This window comes from Hemicordylus capensis, chromosome 2 (assembly GCF_027244095.1).
Source record: "Hemicordylus capensis ecotype Gifberg chromosome 2, rHemCap1.1.pri, whole genome shotgun sequence".
NCBI classification, from domain to species: Eukaryota; Metazoa; Chordata; class Lepidosauria; order Squamata; family Cordylidae; genus Hemicordylus; species Hemicordylus capensis.
Window position 1 is genome coordinate 265,516,363 of NC_069658.1, and position 13,638 is coordinate 265,530,000.

The 13,638-nt window shown below is 43.4% G+C and overlaps 1 protein-coding gene across 5 annotated transcripts in view; it reads left to right on the plus strand.

The window, feature by feature from the left end:
* SETD5 (SET domain containing 5) overlaps nucleotides 1-13,638 on the plus strand; it is an 81,496-nt gene that overhangs the window by 17,013 nt on the left and 50,845 nt on the right. For all 5 annotated transcript variants that reach the window (XM_053294316.1, XM_053294315.1, XM_053294319.1 and 2 more), the window contains exon 2: nucleotides 12,910-13,084. In XM_053294316.1, the coding sequence (XP_053150291.1) occupies nucleotides 13,014-13,084 (71 nt within the window). In that variant the 5' untranslated portion in view covers nucleotides 12,910-13,013. The remainder of the gene's footprint in view (nucleotides 1-12,909; nucleotides 13,085-13,638) is intronic.

Here is a 13,638-nt window from a genome sequence, read left to right on the forward strand (position 1 = left end):
CAGGCTGTGCTGCTCTGTTGCAGTGGAAGTCTATGTCTGGAGACACAATTTTGGGCAGGTCGCTGCTTGTTACTGGTTCACATTAAGCCAGTTCAAGGGCCCAGCCTTCTGTGTTCCCACAGGTGACATGTGCCACTCCCTGCAGTTGTTCAGAATTCATCATACCAGCATATGCACAGCCACAAGGCCCTGTAGCTTTTACATGAGAATCCTGGGTCCAGTTAAGGAAGGTTTGGAACATCTAGATATTGATGTCATCTTGCATTCATGCATATACTAAACAAGTTTGCACTAAGTATGGATTAAGTACGGGACATGCTGGCTGCAAAGGGCATAAACGTCTCTATGTGTATGCGGTAAACACAGCTGAATGGTAGATCTCATGGCACCACTCATTCCTGATCTGCTTCCTGTGACTATAGCTATCAATTCACTACTGATTTGTTGCATTGCCTTGTGTTTACTGCATTGTGTCATAAATGATCCTAGGATGCCCGTGTGGACCCTCAAATTGAGTTGGATAGATTTCTTCATCTACATACACCTACCTACCCACCTATCCTTTCATTTAGGAATCTTTGAAGCAGGCAGTAGTATGAGGTAGCTTTAATGGGGTGGTGGAACATACTGAACAGGATTAAAAATGTTTGTCTGGACCCCTAATTAGCCATCTGAAGCTTATGCAGTTGTCTTTGTGCTGTTGCTTTTCATTAAAGACTTTTCCTGTGTGTGTATTCTAAACTGTCTTAACACCGTCCAGTTTAAATTCCATTTTGAAGGGTTGTAGAAGCATGTGAGACCAGAAAGATTGAGAGAGAATTTTTTGAGCCATAATTGGTCACATTTTTCTCTCCTCCTACAATTTTAGAACTGTTTCCCCACCCCCAATACCAAATTGTCGTCAGTCTGCAAAACATATTTGATCAAACTAAAGGATAATTTACTGGTAACTTTTAGGAGGGGGGAGAGTTAAAATCCGGCTTATAATGGAAGCAGGGGCTGAACCTTAAGTATGGAATAGCTGCCACTGCTCCATAATTGCTGCACTGTGTCGTGTTGCCATGGTTGCCAGTGCTGTGTCTCTGCATGGTTTCTGAGAGTGGGGCCAAAGCAGCCAGTCACAGCAGAGCTGCTGTGTACGTGTTTGGGGAGTTCAGACTTGCACTGGCAAGGAAGTGATAAAAGAGAGCTGTTTCTTAGCGTTGGGGACAGGAGCTGGGAATTTCCCGTGTGTGTATGTGTATGTGTACGTGTACCCCTGTCTCCCCGCCCCACCCCCCGCCCTACTGATTGAGGTGGGGAATGTTTTATAAGCCAGGATAAAATTTTAGTTCCTCCCTCTCCATCGTCCCCAGTCACAGGGTGATGACATGAAATGTGGGATTCCTTCCTTTACCAAATGCTGGGGTGGGGTGGCTGTGGGTAAGGGAGGCTGCTGTATTTGGATTGGCTCAGGCATGTTTTCATCAGAAATCCTTGGCTGACTTGCCATCTGCATAGGCTGTGAATACTTCTCTCTGGCGCAGACCTTGTTCCTCGGGATTGCATCATCTCTGGGAGAGCAGCCAGGTCCTGAGCACTAGTACAAAGACTTTGTGAAGCAGATGCGGCCTGTTCTGTCTCTGAAGCATTCCTTCTCCTTCCTGCTCATCCTTCCCACAGGATTCCAAAAAGAGAGCTTGCTCTGAGAGCCTCTCAGTAGGTCAGCTGCCCTTTGGACTCTGAATCCCAGCTGCTTCCTGTACACCTGGCTGATGCAATGTCTGCCTTTGAAATCCCTGCTGGAATTCACTCTGGAGCTGTTTTGTTTGCCTTTTCTGGGAGTGGCCAAGCAGGCAGAGTGTGCCTGTCAGATGGTGTCCTTGAATGCAAGGAACGTACAGCCAGACTTGCAGATACAGAGTGCTCTCCTTTCTAGTTCAGCAACCAATTTCCTGGCAAATTTTGTCTGAGGCCAGCCTCCTCTCGGTGGCAGACATACAGTGCGTGCACACACTACAATTGCTGGTATTGTATTTGGTAATATGCTGTGGCCTGTGTAAATTGCCTTGAGAATTTTTGTGTTGACACGAACAAGTTCTGGGTAGAACACCCTTTTCTTGTGGCCCAGTGGATGCATGACTTTACTCCCAAACTCCTTATATAAAATGGAAGTAAATGACATGGTTTTGTAAAGATTAAGATGTGTAAAAGACTTTAAAATAGCAGAGACCTATATTAACATTTTACATTAATTTTATCTTCTGGTGTGTAGGTGGTGTGTGTCTGTTTCCCTCTTGGATTTAGCCAGTTTCGTTTAATGAGAAGCTTAGTATTTTGGAGTCATCTGCTGGATTACTCCTTGTCCCCTTTGCTTATAGCAGTGGCTCTAAACAGACTTGTGGTGCTCCTACTTAAAATGTGTTCACTATAATTGGCATAGGATGAATCAAAGTTCAATGCTAGAATGAACTTCAGTGCCTTGCTTGTTGGAGGGGGGTTCCTAGATCACTGGCATTTCCAATTGGATCTCAGATGATGATGATGATGATGATTACATTTATATCCCGCTCTTCCTCTGAGGAGCCCAGAGCGGTGTACTACATACTTAAGTTTCTCTTTCACAACAACCCTGTGAAGTAGGCTAGGCTGAGAGAGAAGTGACTGGCCCAGAGTCACCCAGCTAGTATCATGGCTGAATGGGGATTTGAAGTCGGGTCTCCCCGGTCCTAGTCCAGCACTCTAACCACTACACCACGCTGGCTCTCTGAGTTAAGACTTGTAGCTAGTCAAGGTTGACTGCTAGCCTAGCTGGTCCATTTGTCTGTCTTGCTATGAAAGCTCTGCTCATATTGGGCCCTCAGACATTTATATTAAATGGGGGATGGCATTTAAAATTCATAGAATCCTAGTTTTAATTTTGAAAGCAGTGTTTGAATATCTGAAATGTTGAAGCAGAGCAGCAAACGATCATTCATTCATTCGATTTCTATACCGCCCTTCCAAAAATGGCTCAGGGCGGTTTACACAGAGAAATAACAAACGAATAAGATGGAACCCTGTCCCCAAAGGGCTCACAATCTAAACAGAAACATAAGATAGACACCAGCAACAGTCACTGGAGGTAGTGTGCTGGGGGTAGACAGGACCAGTTACTCTCCCCCTGCTAAATAAAGAGAATCACCACGTTAAAAGGTGCTTCTTTGCCAAATTAGCAGGGGTATAGTTGAACAACGTTGTTCAACTATCATGAATTCTCAGTCCAGATGCTGAGTTTTCAAGGGATAGCTCAGATTTTCCATATTTGAGAACTGCAATGCTGAGGATACTGTAGAATAAATGTAGTATGTCTGGCAGCATGCAGCCAAACTATGCAAATTAGCTGCAGTCCTCCAGCTTGTAATCTATTTCCAGCTCAGCCTTTAGTACTGAGGTTGCCCACCCCCTATTATGTGCTTCATCTGCCAACTTTGTTTTATTCAGCTTGCTCTCTACTTTTTGGTCAGCCCTTCCAGATTGTAGCCACCTTAATTTTTCTTATTTTGTGTTGCTTATGCTAGATGCTTGTAAATCAGTAAGGCAGGATTGTGTGTTACACACTTTGTAAATTATAAGAAACGGTGTGAGGTCAGAGCTTCCAGATAAAGTTTGATAAGCGACAAATGTATCACTGACTTGACAATGTTACTGTTGCACATATCCCTTATTTCAGACTCCATTAATACAAAGCATTCCACATTCTGAAACTTGAGTGGGAGCTATGAGGGTGGCTTCTCATAGAAGCCTCCCTTCTCTTGGAGAGAGGAGAGCTGGTCTTGTGGTAGCAAGCATGAATTGTCCCCTTTGCTAAGCAGGGACTGCCCTGGTTTACATTTGAATGGGAGACATGTGTGAGCACTGTAAAATATTCCCCTTGGGATAAGGCCGCTCTGGGAAGAGCATCTGCATGCTTGCATGCAGAAGGTTCCAAGTTCCCTCCCTGGCATCTCCAAGATAGGGCAGAGAGAGACTGCAACCTGCCAGTCTGTGTAGACAATAGTAGACAGTCTGTGAAGACGCTGCCAGTCTGTAGACAATACTGAGCTAGATGGACCAATGGTCTGACTCAGTATAAGGCAGCTTCTTGTGTTCCTATCTTCCCAAATGAGCTTTGTATGAACAGGTCCACATGTACATATAAGGGCACATTTGTTTTGTAATGTGAGATTGTTTGTACCAGTACCAAGATTTGACCTGATACTTACAGTCCTCTCTTAAAGGTAAAGTTGTGCCCTCGAGTTGGTGTCGACTCCTGGCGACCACAGAGCCCTGTGGTTGTCTTTAGTAGAATACAGGAGGGGTTGACCATTGCCATCTCCCATGCAGTATGAGATGATGCCTTTCAGCATCTTCCTATATCGCCGACACAGATGTTTCCTATAGTCTGGGGAAAAACACTTGGGCAGTTATTCTTGCATTACAAAAGGCAAAAGTGCACATCTGTATATGTGAAGTGGGTTATGGCAAGCAGCTTTAAGGTCAAGTAAACAAGTATAAAGGTAAAGGGATTTAAGTGTCAACATTCCCAGAAATAAAGTGACGTAATTGCAGCATTAGATACTGGACTGTTCTCTGTGCTGCTTCCTCTTACTTGTGTGTTAATGTCAGATGTACTATTCCATATGTTCGCATACTATAATTGTATACAGGGGCCTCTTCTGTGACATAATTCCTGTATTCATGCTGTTCTAAAGCTATCCCAGCTGTTTTGTTGCTGTAGGTGATATCCAGCTAAGATCTAATGCACCTTGTGCTGGCCTCGTAGCTGTTCCCCCCCCCCCCCATGTGTGGTTTTTGAAAAATGAATCCAGAAGTGTTGCGTGTATTTTTCTTTGGTTTATGTCTCCAGTGCTTTTGTTCTCATTAATTCTACTTTTGGTATCGGCTGCACATGCCTCTTCCCTCTCTGGGTCATTGACTCAATACGAGTTCAAATCTCCACTATTTGCCTCTTGCTCACTTCCAGTACATGGTTTGTGTGTGCCTTCAACCAGTTTTCAGAGTGACATTTTAGGCAAGTTGACAAAGAATTGCATTCTTTAAAATTGTGTATAGCGGCTGCTTTTTCTTTTCCTCTTGATTCTGCAAAGCTATTAAAGCTGTAGGAACATTTTGCAAGATGGCACTCTTAGTAGGAGATATACTATAACCACTACTAGTAGTTGCATCCCTTCCTTCATGTTCATTGACACAAGATTCTCATTAATGTGGTATTCAGGATCAGTCATTGAGGTTTACCAGTGAGACACCCAATTTCAAATCATTACTCAGCCACAACACTAATTGATGACTTTGAGCAAGTACCTACTTTTCAGTCCAACTTAATTTTTAGGGCTTATCTCATGTGGTAAAAGTGACATAAGAGCATACTCACCTTGAGCCCTTGGACAAAGTGGGAAATAGTTGGCTATTCATTTATTCATTTATCTATTTAATATATTTTTATACCGCCCAAAACTCACGTCTCTGGGTAGGTTACAACAAAAGAGAAAAAAGTTAAAACATTACTTAAAATAAACAAAAATTAAAACACCAGTTAAAATAAAGTAAATGATACAGCAAAAGTTAAAGCACTCCAACAATTCAAACCTTAAAACATTTTAAACAATGTTAAAAATTTTAAAACAATATTTAGTTAAAAGCTTGGGTATAGATGCATCTTTATAGACTTTTAAAAAGTTGTCAGATGGGTAGGCTCTTATTTCAGCAGGGAGCATGTTCCAAAGTCCAGAGGCAGCAACGGAGAAGGCCTGTTCCTGAGTAGCCACCAAACGAGCCGGTGGCAACTGCAGACAGACCTCTCCTGATGATCTCAGTGGGCGGTGGGGTTCACAACGAAGCTGTTCTTTTAAATACTCAGGGCCCAAGCCGTTTAGGGCTTTATAGGTTATAACCAGCACCTTGTATTTTGCCTGGAAACTTATCGGCAGCCAGTATAGATCTTTCAAAATGGGAGAAATATGGTCTCTCCTAGATGACCCAGAGACCAACCTGTTTAAAATTTTTTACACCTGTTTGTTTAAAAATGGCTGCCATGCATGCACAAATGGCCTCTGCGAGACCCTGAGCCATCCCAGGCCTTGCAGAGGCCATTTGCGCATGCGCGGCAGCAGGCAAAATGGCCGCTGCACCAGTATACGGAGGCCCGAACGGGCCAGGTAATTATGCAGAGATGGTTACTAAGGCTGGCGGAGGGAGGGGAAATGTTTGTGGACACCCCACAGCCTTTAGGAAGCCCCCTGAAGAGGCTAGAGGTAAAGAATTTTTTTAAAAAAAATTATTCACAACCCCGCCCCCGGACCGGACTGAACTGGGGAGTGGTTTGAAGGGGGGCTGGACCAAACTGGTTTGGTCAAGTTTGAGTGCAGTTCGCACTCGAACCAAACAGGGCCAGCCAGTTGTGTACAAACCCCTACTCTTCCATAGCTAGCTAGTTCTAGGATCCAATGAAAATCAGCACAACACTGAATTATGCTGGTCTTAGGCCAATCCTGGGTTAAGATTTTTCCTCCAGACTGGCAGTTCCTCCTCCTCAACAGGCCTAAACCTACATGTCTAAAGGTAGGTCTGGTCTGAGCTGGTCACCTATTGTGAAAAAGGGTTTAGGACTATAGCTTGATGGCTCTGTCCCTTCAGTGACAAAAGCAAGGACTTTCCTCATTCAGTAACAAAAGTGAGGAATGTCCCCCATTCAGAGCACTCAGAGTGGAGTTTAAGACATTCTGGAGTTAAGATGGAGATCTGCATTCTCTCACAATGGGAAATGGCATGTATTAGTACTGTTGTGTCAGTGTCATCCTAGATACTATCCATGGAGGCTCAAAAACACAATGAATTTAGAATTTCCCCTCACTCCTGCCATTGTAAGGCCTAGCAACTTATTTAAACATTCACTGCTTTTTTAATAGGCTGTTGAAGCCTTGCAGAAATGCTTCAGGGACAATATGTGATATGCAGATTCTGCCACCACCCTTATTTTAGGTTATACTTAATAGTACTTGGTTTTCATACTCAACAAGATATACGAGATATGAATACTACACCTGTGATCATCTTTAGAATGATCACAGACCCAGTCCCAAGGGTGCCCAATAGATCGCTATTTGTCACATTTGATCATACAGCTGGATATACGGTAGGCACTGAACTCTAAGCCATTCTTCTGCTCAGATACGCTTGTTTCTTTTGAAGGTCATCAGAGCTGTTGACACTATAATGAAATCTTTTCCTTGCTCCAAATCTGGATTTAAATGTGTTATGTGCTCTTCCTAGGCTACAGTTTTATATCTTCTTTTTAGCCTACTTTCCAGAGGCTAAAAAAAGATCACCTGGCATTCTGTCTGTGTGTCCCCCCCCCCACATCAACTTTGCAATGCCTGGATCAGTATGAACCAAATCAGGTACAATGGTTGGGACACCTCAGTGGTGTAGTTCATGATGTCATCCATCCCAATCCAAGATGGCAGACACATGAACTTTTGAGGCACAAGTGGGCTAACTTGTGAATTGCCTAAACAATTTGAACCAAAATTGCTGCAGCTGTAGGGACATATGGGGATGCCCTAGTGGTGTGGTGTGTGATGTTGTCATCCACTCCTGGCTGTGTGAACATCTGGCTGCAATGAACATCTGAGGTTCAAGTAGGCTAATTTGTGGACTGCCTAGCTCATTTGAACCAAATTGGGCACAGTTGCAGTGAGTGACACACAGGGACACCTCAGTGGCATAGTTTGTGATGATGTCATCCCCACTGATTCAAGATTGGTGTGGATCAAAAGAGAGGAGAGTTGGTCTTGTGGTACCAAGCATGATTCGCCCCCTTAGCTAAGCAGGGTCTACCCTGGTTGCATATGAATGGGAGACTTGATGTGTGAGTACTGTAAGATATTCCCCTCAGGGGATGGTGCTGCTCTAGGAAGAGCAGAAGGTTTCAAGTTTCCTCCCTGGCTTCTCCAAGATAGGACTGAGAGAGATTCCTGCTTGCAACCTCGGATAAGTCGCTGCTAGTTTGTGAAGACAATACTGAGCTAAATAGACCAATGGTCAAACTCAGCATATGGAAGCTTCCTATGTTCCTAAGATGGCAGACACATAAACTTTTGAGGTGCAAGTGGGCTTACTTGTGAACCGCTTAACGGATTTGAACCAAAATTGCTGCAGTTGTAGGGATACATAGGGACACCTCAGTGGTGTAGTTTGTGATGTCATCCACCCCAATCCAAGATGGTGGTCACGTGAACGTCTGAGGCGCAAGCTGGCTAATTTGTGGACTCGCTAACCCATTTGAACCAAATTGGGTACAGTTGCAATGAGTGATACACAGGGGCACCTCATGGCATAGTTTGTGATGTCATCCACACTGATTCAAGATGGCGGACACATAAACTTTGGAAGCCCAAGTGCACTAACCTGAGGACTGTCTAACTGATTTGAACTAAATTGGGTACAGTTGTAGTGAGTGACACACAGGGACACCTCAATGGCATAGTTTAATGTCATCCACCCCAATCCAAGATGGTGCATACATGAACATTTGAGGCGCAAGAGATCTAACTTGTGGACCTCGATTTAAACCAAATTTAGTCCAGTTGTAGAGACAATGAAAGGAAAGTAGGCTGATTAGTTCTTACTAGAACAACTTATATTAAGCTGAAGAAACCATTGACTTAATTATTCATAGTGGTAAGGATGTAGAGACCTTGCTGATGGAAACTTGTAATGGTTTCCAAATGTCTGTAGCTTCATTTGTTGCCATCAAACATATGTTTAACCCATGTGTATTGGGTGGGTGAGGAGGCACCTTTTAAAATGGATGGGTCTTATTTTTCAGAGGAATAGCAATAATTCATCCCAGCATTGCGAATCTGTGATCCATCGAGTGACCGTTGCTGATATTTATTTTGTCTTTTTTATGATTGTGAACCTTTTGGGGGACAGGAAGCCATCTTCTCATATCTTCTATTACGTAAACTGCTTTGAGAACTTTTTTTTGTTAAAAAAGGTTATATTAAATATTCTAAATAAGACAATGTTGTGGTATTGTTGATCAGAACATATATAGGTACACTATATAGGAACCATTGGCTCCTCGTGGTTCAGTACCATGTTTTTACAACACACATGTGGGTAACAACAAACTGAAGTATGATAGATGAACGTGCCTTCAGTTAGCTTCTGCTATTCTCTGTGCTCATGCAACACATCAGGTATCTTAGTAGGAAAAGCTTTGGGTATGTTCACAAAGTCTTATTCTTCCTGCCATGAAGTAAAGTTGACAGTTTGCTTTATGGTAAGACCTGTGGTGTGTTGAGAATAGTAATCTAAGCTCAGCATGGATAACAAACATTTTCCTTCCATATAAAACTCTCATTGCCTTCTCACCATTGATTCTTGTAACTCATGTGCATGTTCTCTATGTCAGATGAGGAAGTGATAGCAATAGAGTAGGCCTCACGTGGACTGACGAAAGCTTTTCTCTTCCCCCTGCCCAAGGCACTTTATTGGTTAAGAGGAGTCTATCCTGAGCCGAGTCTGCTCTCCCTCTTTATTGATAGAGTAATTTTTTTAAGGCAGATGACTTCTACCTTTCTCCTTTAAAGATTGAGAAGGATATCACTATTGTTGGTGTTAGCCATTTCTAGGAATATTTGGTGCATTATATTTGATGTACTACGCAGGCCAAGGAGAATTCTAATGACTGGGCATCCTTCTGTTACCCTATTTGTGGCTCAAACTAGGCTGGCAACCCTGCGCCCCCAGCCGGAATTCAGACACACAACCCATGAGATTCAGCAGAAAAGGATTAAGCCCCTACAAAGCAGTCTTTCTGGCTTGAACCCTGCCTAGTCCAGAGGAAGGGGCATCCCATTTCATTGTCTTACTATTTTTATAGACAAAACATTCCAGCTCCTCATCTTGTCCCCAAAGTCTCGGCCACATTAGTCAGATGCGGGGGGTGGGGGAGGTTGAAACAAAGATTATACTATTGTTCCTCTTGCATGCTGAATATTGAGGCAGCCTTAGGTTTGATAGCATGGATTTGGTTTACAGATTATATATTTACCTCCTGGGTTTTACTGGGCCATTCATTACCTTATAGCACTACTGGGAAAGAATTGATGCTGCCATTCTGCTTGGAACAGCTTTTGTGGAGCTATCGGTTAAATCAATTTGGTCTTCTGCATAGTGGAAGCCTGGCTGTACCCCTGCTGCACACACTGTTGCATAACATGATTGTGTTGAATATGTATGGTGCCACATCAGCCAGGCTGCTTGGAATATGAAATTTGCCCATATTGCAGAATTCTACCCCAAGACATGCATCACCTGTTTGCCTCTACTGTGTTTTAATCTGGCTTGGCTTGCTCAGTTCTCTTTTATCCTTCTGTTACACTTAGTTTATGAGCTTCATGAGCTCTTTGTTTAGGGGTCACATTATTTGAGTTCAGGACTGAGTGAGTTGTTGGTTCATATATATTAAATAGTAACTACAATGATGGGGTGATTTTGTATGTTTGGCTTGCTCTTGCTGTTCCTCATCATTCCCTGTGAATCTGGTTCAAGGTTGTTGGGCAAAAAACAGCTTACCATTTTGTGTGGCAGCATTTCTAAACTGCCATTAAATGCCTATGGACCTATATTTGGATTGTTTGACAAATCTGAAAGGAATCCCTGGGAGTCCCATGCTTTTGTTGGTGAATAAGTGGGGCAGAATTGTTTTTGGAGTATGAACATAGTTCACAGCTCAATAGTCGTGAGAATTTTTTGACTGCTCCCATTCTGTACAGAATCTGTAATCACACATTATCTTGCCGTATGTATGTATATACACATTCTAGTGAGCCAGTTATATGCTTCCTTTGCAGAAATGCTGCTCAGTAAATGACATGTAGCCCCTAAGCATGGGTGTTCCTTTTATGGCTGCAGATAGCTCTCTTGTCTGTGCAGGAGCATTCTGAAGAGAGAATTCCCAGCCCCTCCCAACAGGAAGATGTGATCTCCATTTCTCCTCCCTCTTTCTAGAAGAGAACAAGTAACAGCCTTTTCTAGTCTGACCTATTAGAGAAATGATGTGATGTCTGATGTGGCTTGCTTGCTGTAAGATGGGAATTGAAGTTCTAGGCCCTCTGCATCTATCCCAGTATATGCTAGTAAAATCTACAAAATTTGAAGATTTCTTTCTTGCACAAAGAACTATACCAGTGGCATGACTGTCCTTGAAGAACAAGGGAAAGGAAATTCAAAGGGACTAGGCCGGAAAAAAAGTGCAAGGCATCTGGTGTATGCCGCCCCCATGCTTGGCTGGTTACATCACAAACCCCATTCTTGCATAAATAGTGTTGGGAGATAGGGAAGTTCTTGAAAGGCTACTGAGAGGAGCGGCTGTTACAAATCCTGTGTTGCAGGAATGGACAGATTTTTAGTGCTGTGTTCAACTTTGGAAAAGAATAAATTGTATGGCAAAAATGTTTAGGCAGGGTTGTTGGCAAGGTGAATGGGTTAATCATTGTACATGCACAGTTAGACCCAGGATTGCTTATCAGTTAGCTTCTTCCACCTGCCTTAATTTGCTCCCCCCAACCCCTGCAAATTGTTGTCCTCTCAGAGCTTGGGATTAAGCACTTCCTGGAAACATTCTGAAGCCACAAAACTGTTTCCAAAGAACAGAGTCCCTGCCCTGCCCTAGATGCACCTGCAAGACATAGAAGAGATAGAGATGAACCTCAGTAACGGTGGCAATAAAGTTTATCCCGCTTATCAGAAAGCGTCTCAGCTCTGTAGAAGCAGGCAAGCCTCTAAATAACAGTATGAGGGAAGCAACAGCAGGAGAGAGGGCATACCCTCACCTTTTGTCTGCGGGCTTCTTAGAGGTATCTGGTGGGTCATTGTGTGAAATAGGATGCTGGACTAGATTGGCCTGGTCCTGGTCCAACAGGGCTGTTCGTATGTTCTTAAGTAAAAGGTAAAGTGTGCTGTCAAGTCGATTTTGACTCCTGGTGCCCACAGAGCCCTGTAATTTTCTTTGGTGGAATACAGGAAGGGTTTGCCATTGCCTCCTCCCTCACAGTATGAGATGATGCCTTTGCAGCATCTTCCTATATCACTGCTGCCCAATATAGGTGTTCCTCATAGTCTTGGAAACCTACCAGCGCGGATTCAAACTGGCAACCTTCTGTTCGTTAGTCAAGCATTTCCCCGCTGAAGATGAAAGCAAAATACGCCATTAACAGAATACGCCTTTTAATGCCCCCTTTCTTACCTGTGTGTGTTATCTTAATTGTTCTCTGTCAGGGCTGCTTCCCACTGGGCATTTTTGTACTAAAAGATTCCAGAATACACACAGTGTATCAAATCTAAATGATGCACTTCTGTTTAAATCTCTGCTTTTCTCAGCAAAATAGAGAAAAATGCGGGTCCTGTTCCTTTCCTGATTAAAATCTCCTGTACTGCTATGAAGACCAGTGACTGATCTTGGGCAATAGGGTTTTCATGATAATAACCTCTTACTTTGCCTCTTCATATTTACTTTCCATTTTTGCTGCTCTTGGGCCACCATCTGTCTTTTCCCCACACCGTCCTCCCCACCCCAGCAATTCTGTGCTCTGCCTTTCCTGCTAGCAGTTCCTAACCATGTGACTGTCTCTCGCACGGCAGGCTTCTTGCCTGTATTCAGTTGTCTCTTCTGTGGCACAAGGAAATTGCTGCATGTGGATAAGATGGCCATAGTTGAGAGATGATGTAATTGACAAGAGATGACATGCATCATTTGAAGTGACTTGTTCCTTTCTTTCGCTCTCACTCTTTCAGTTTTAGGATATTATATAGAGTAAATCATATGGCTGTGGCAATGATAAACAAAAATGCAATGCATTGCTTTTTTCCCCTTGGCAGGTTTCCCCATGTCCGTGACGTGTTGGCCGAGGCTCTGCGGCTGCTCCCCGCCCTTGGAGCTGCCAGTCGCTACCCTTTGGACTCCGTGATCCCTGACAAACGTCATGAGCATTGCAATCCCTCTGGGAGTCACCACACCAGATACATCTTATTCAGATATGGCTGCTGGATCCGAGTAAGTGATGCCTTGCCCCTTAGTGTGCAGGCCCCAGTATTCAGCTAGTTGTTGAGCCTGGGACTGAAGGGAGGAGCTAGGTTTGCAACACATAAATCGGAAACCTTTGAAGGTATCTGGTACACAGTATATCAAGATGAACACAGAAAAGAAGCTCTGCTTTTGAACTGCATTGAAGGAGAAACACATGACTAGAAAACTGCTTTCTCAAAGACCTTTAATTCACCTCTGTTGTATCATACCTTAGTTTGATAGGTGCCTAGAGAAATATGAGCCCTGACAGTACTCTTCTTTTCCTCTCCTGTAGCCTAAGTTGCATGGTGCTGCTGATACAGATGGCTGTGTGATGTGGGTAAGGAGGATCTTTCAGGCATCGGGTCTCTTGCCTATCTCAAACTGTTATGTGATTTTAAAAAAAGTGTAGCTGCCTTTTTTTGAGGGAGGCTTAAAAGGTAGCTTGCAGGAAAGTTCTTGCAGTAAACACCATCACCCATAGCAAAAAGATTCATATGAAGTGTCCACAGGAAGGAGACAGTCAGAGCTGACTTAATAAT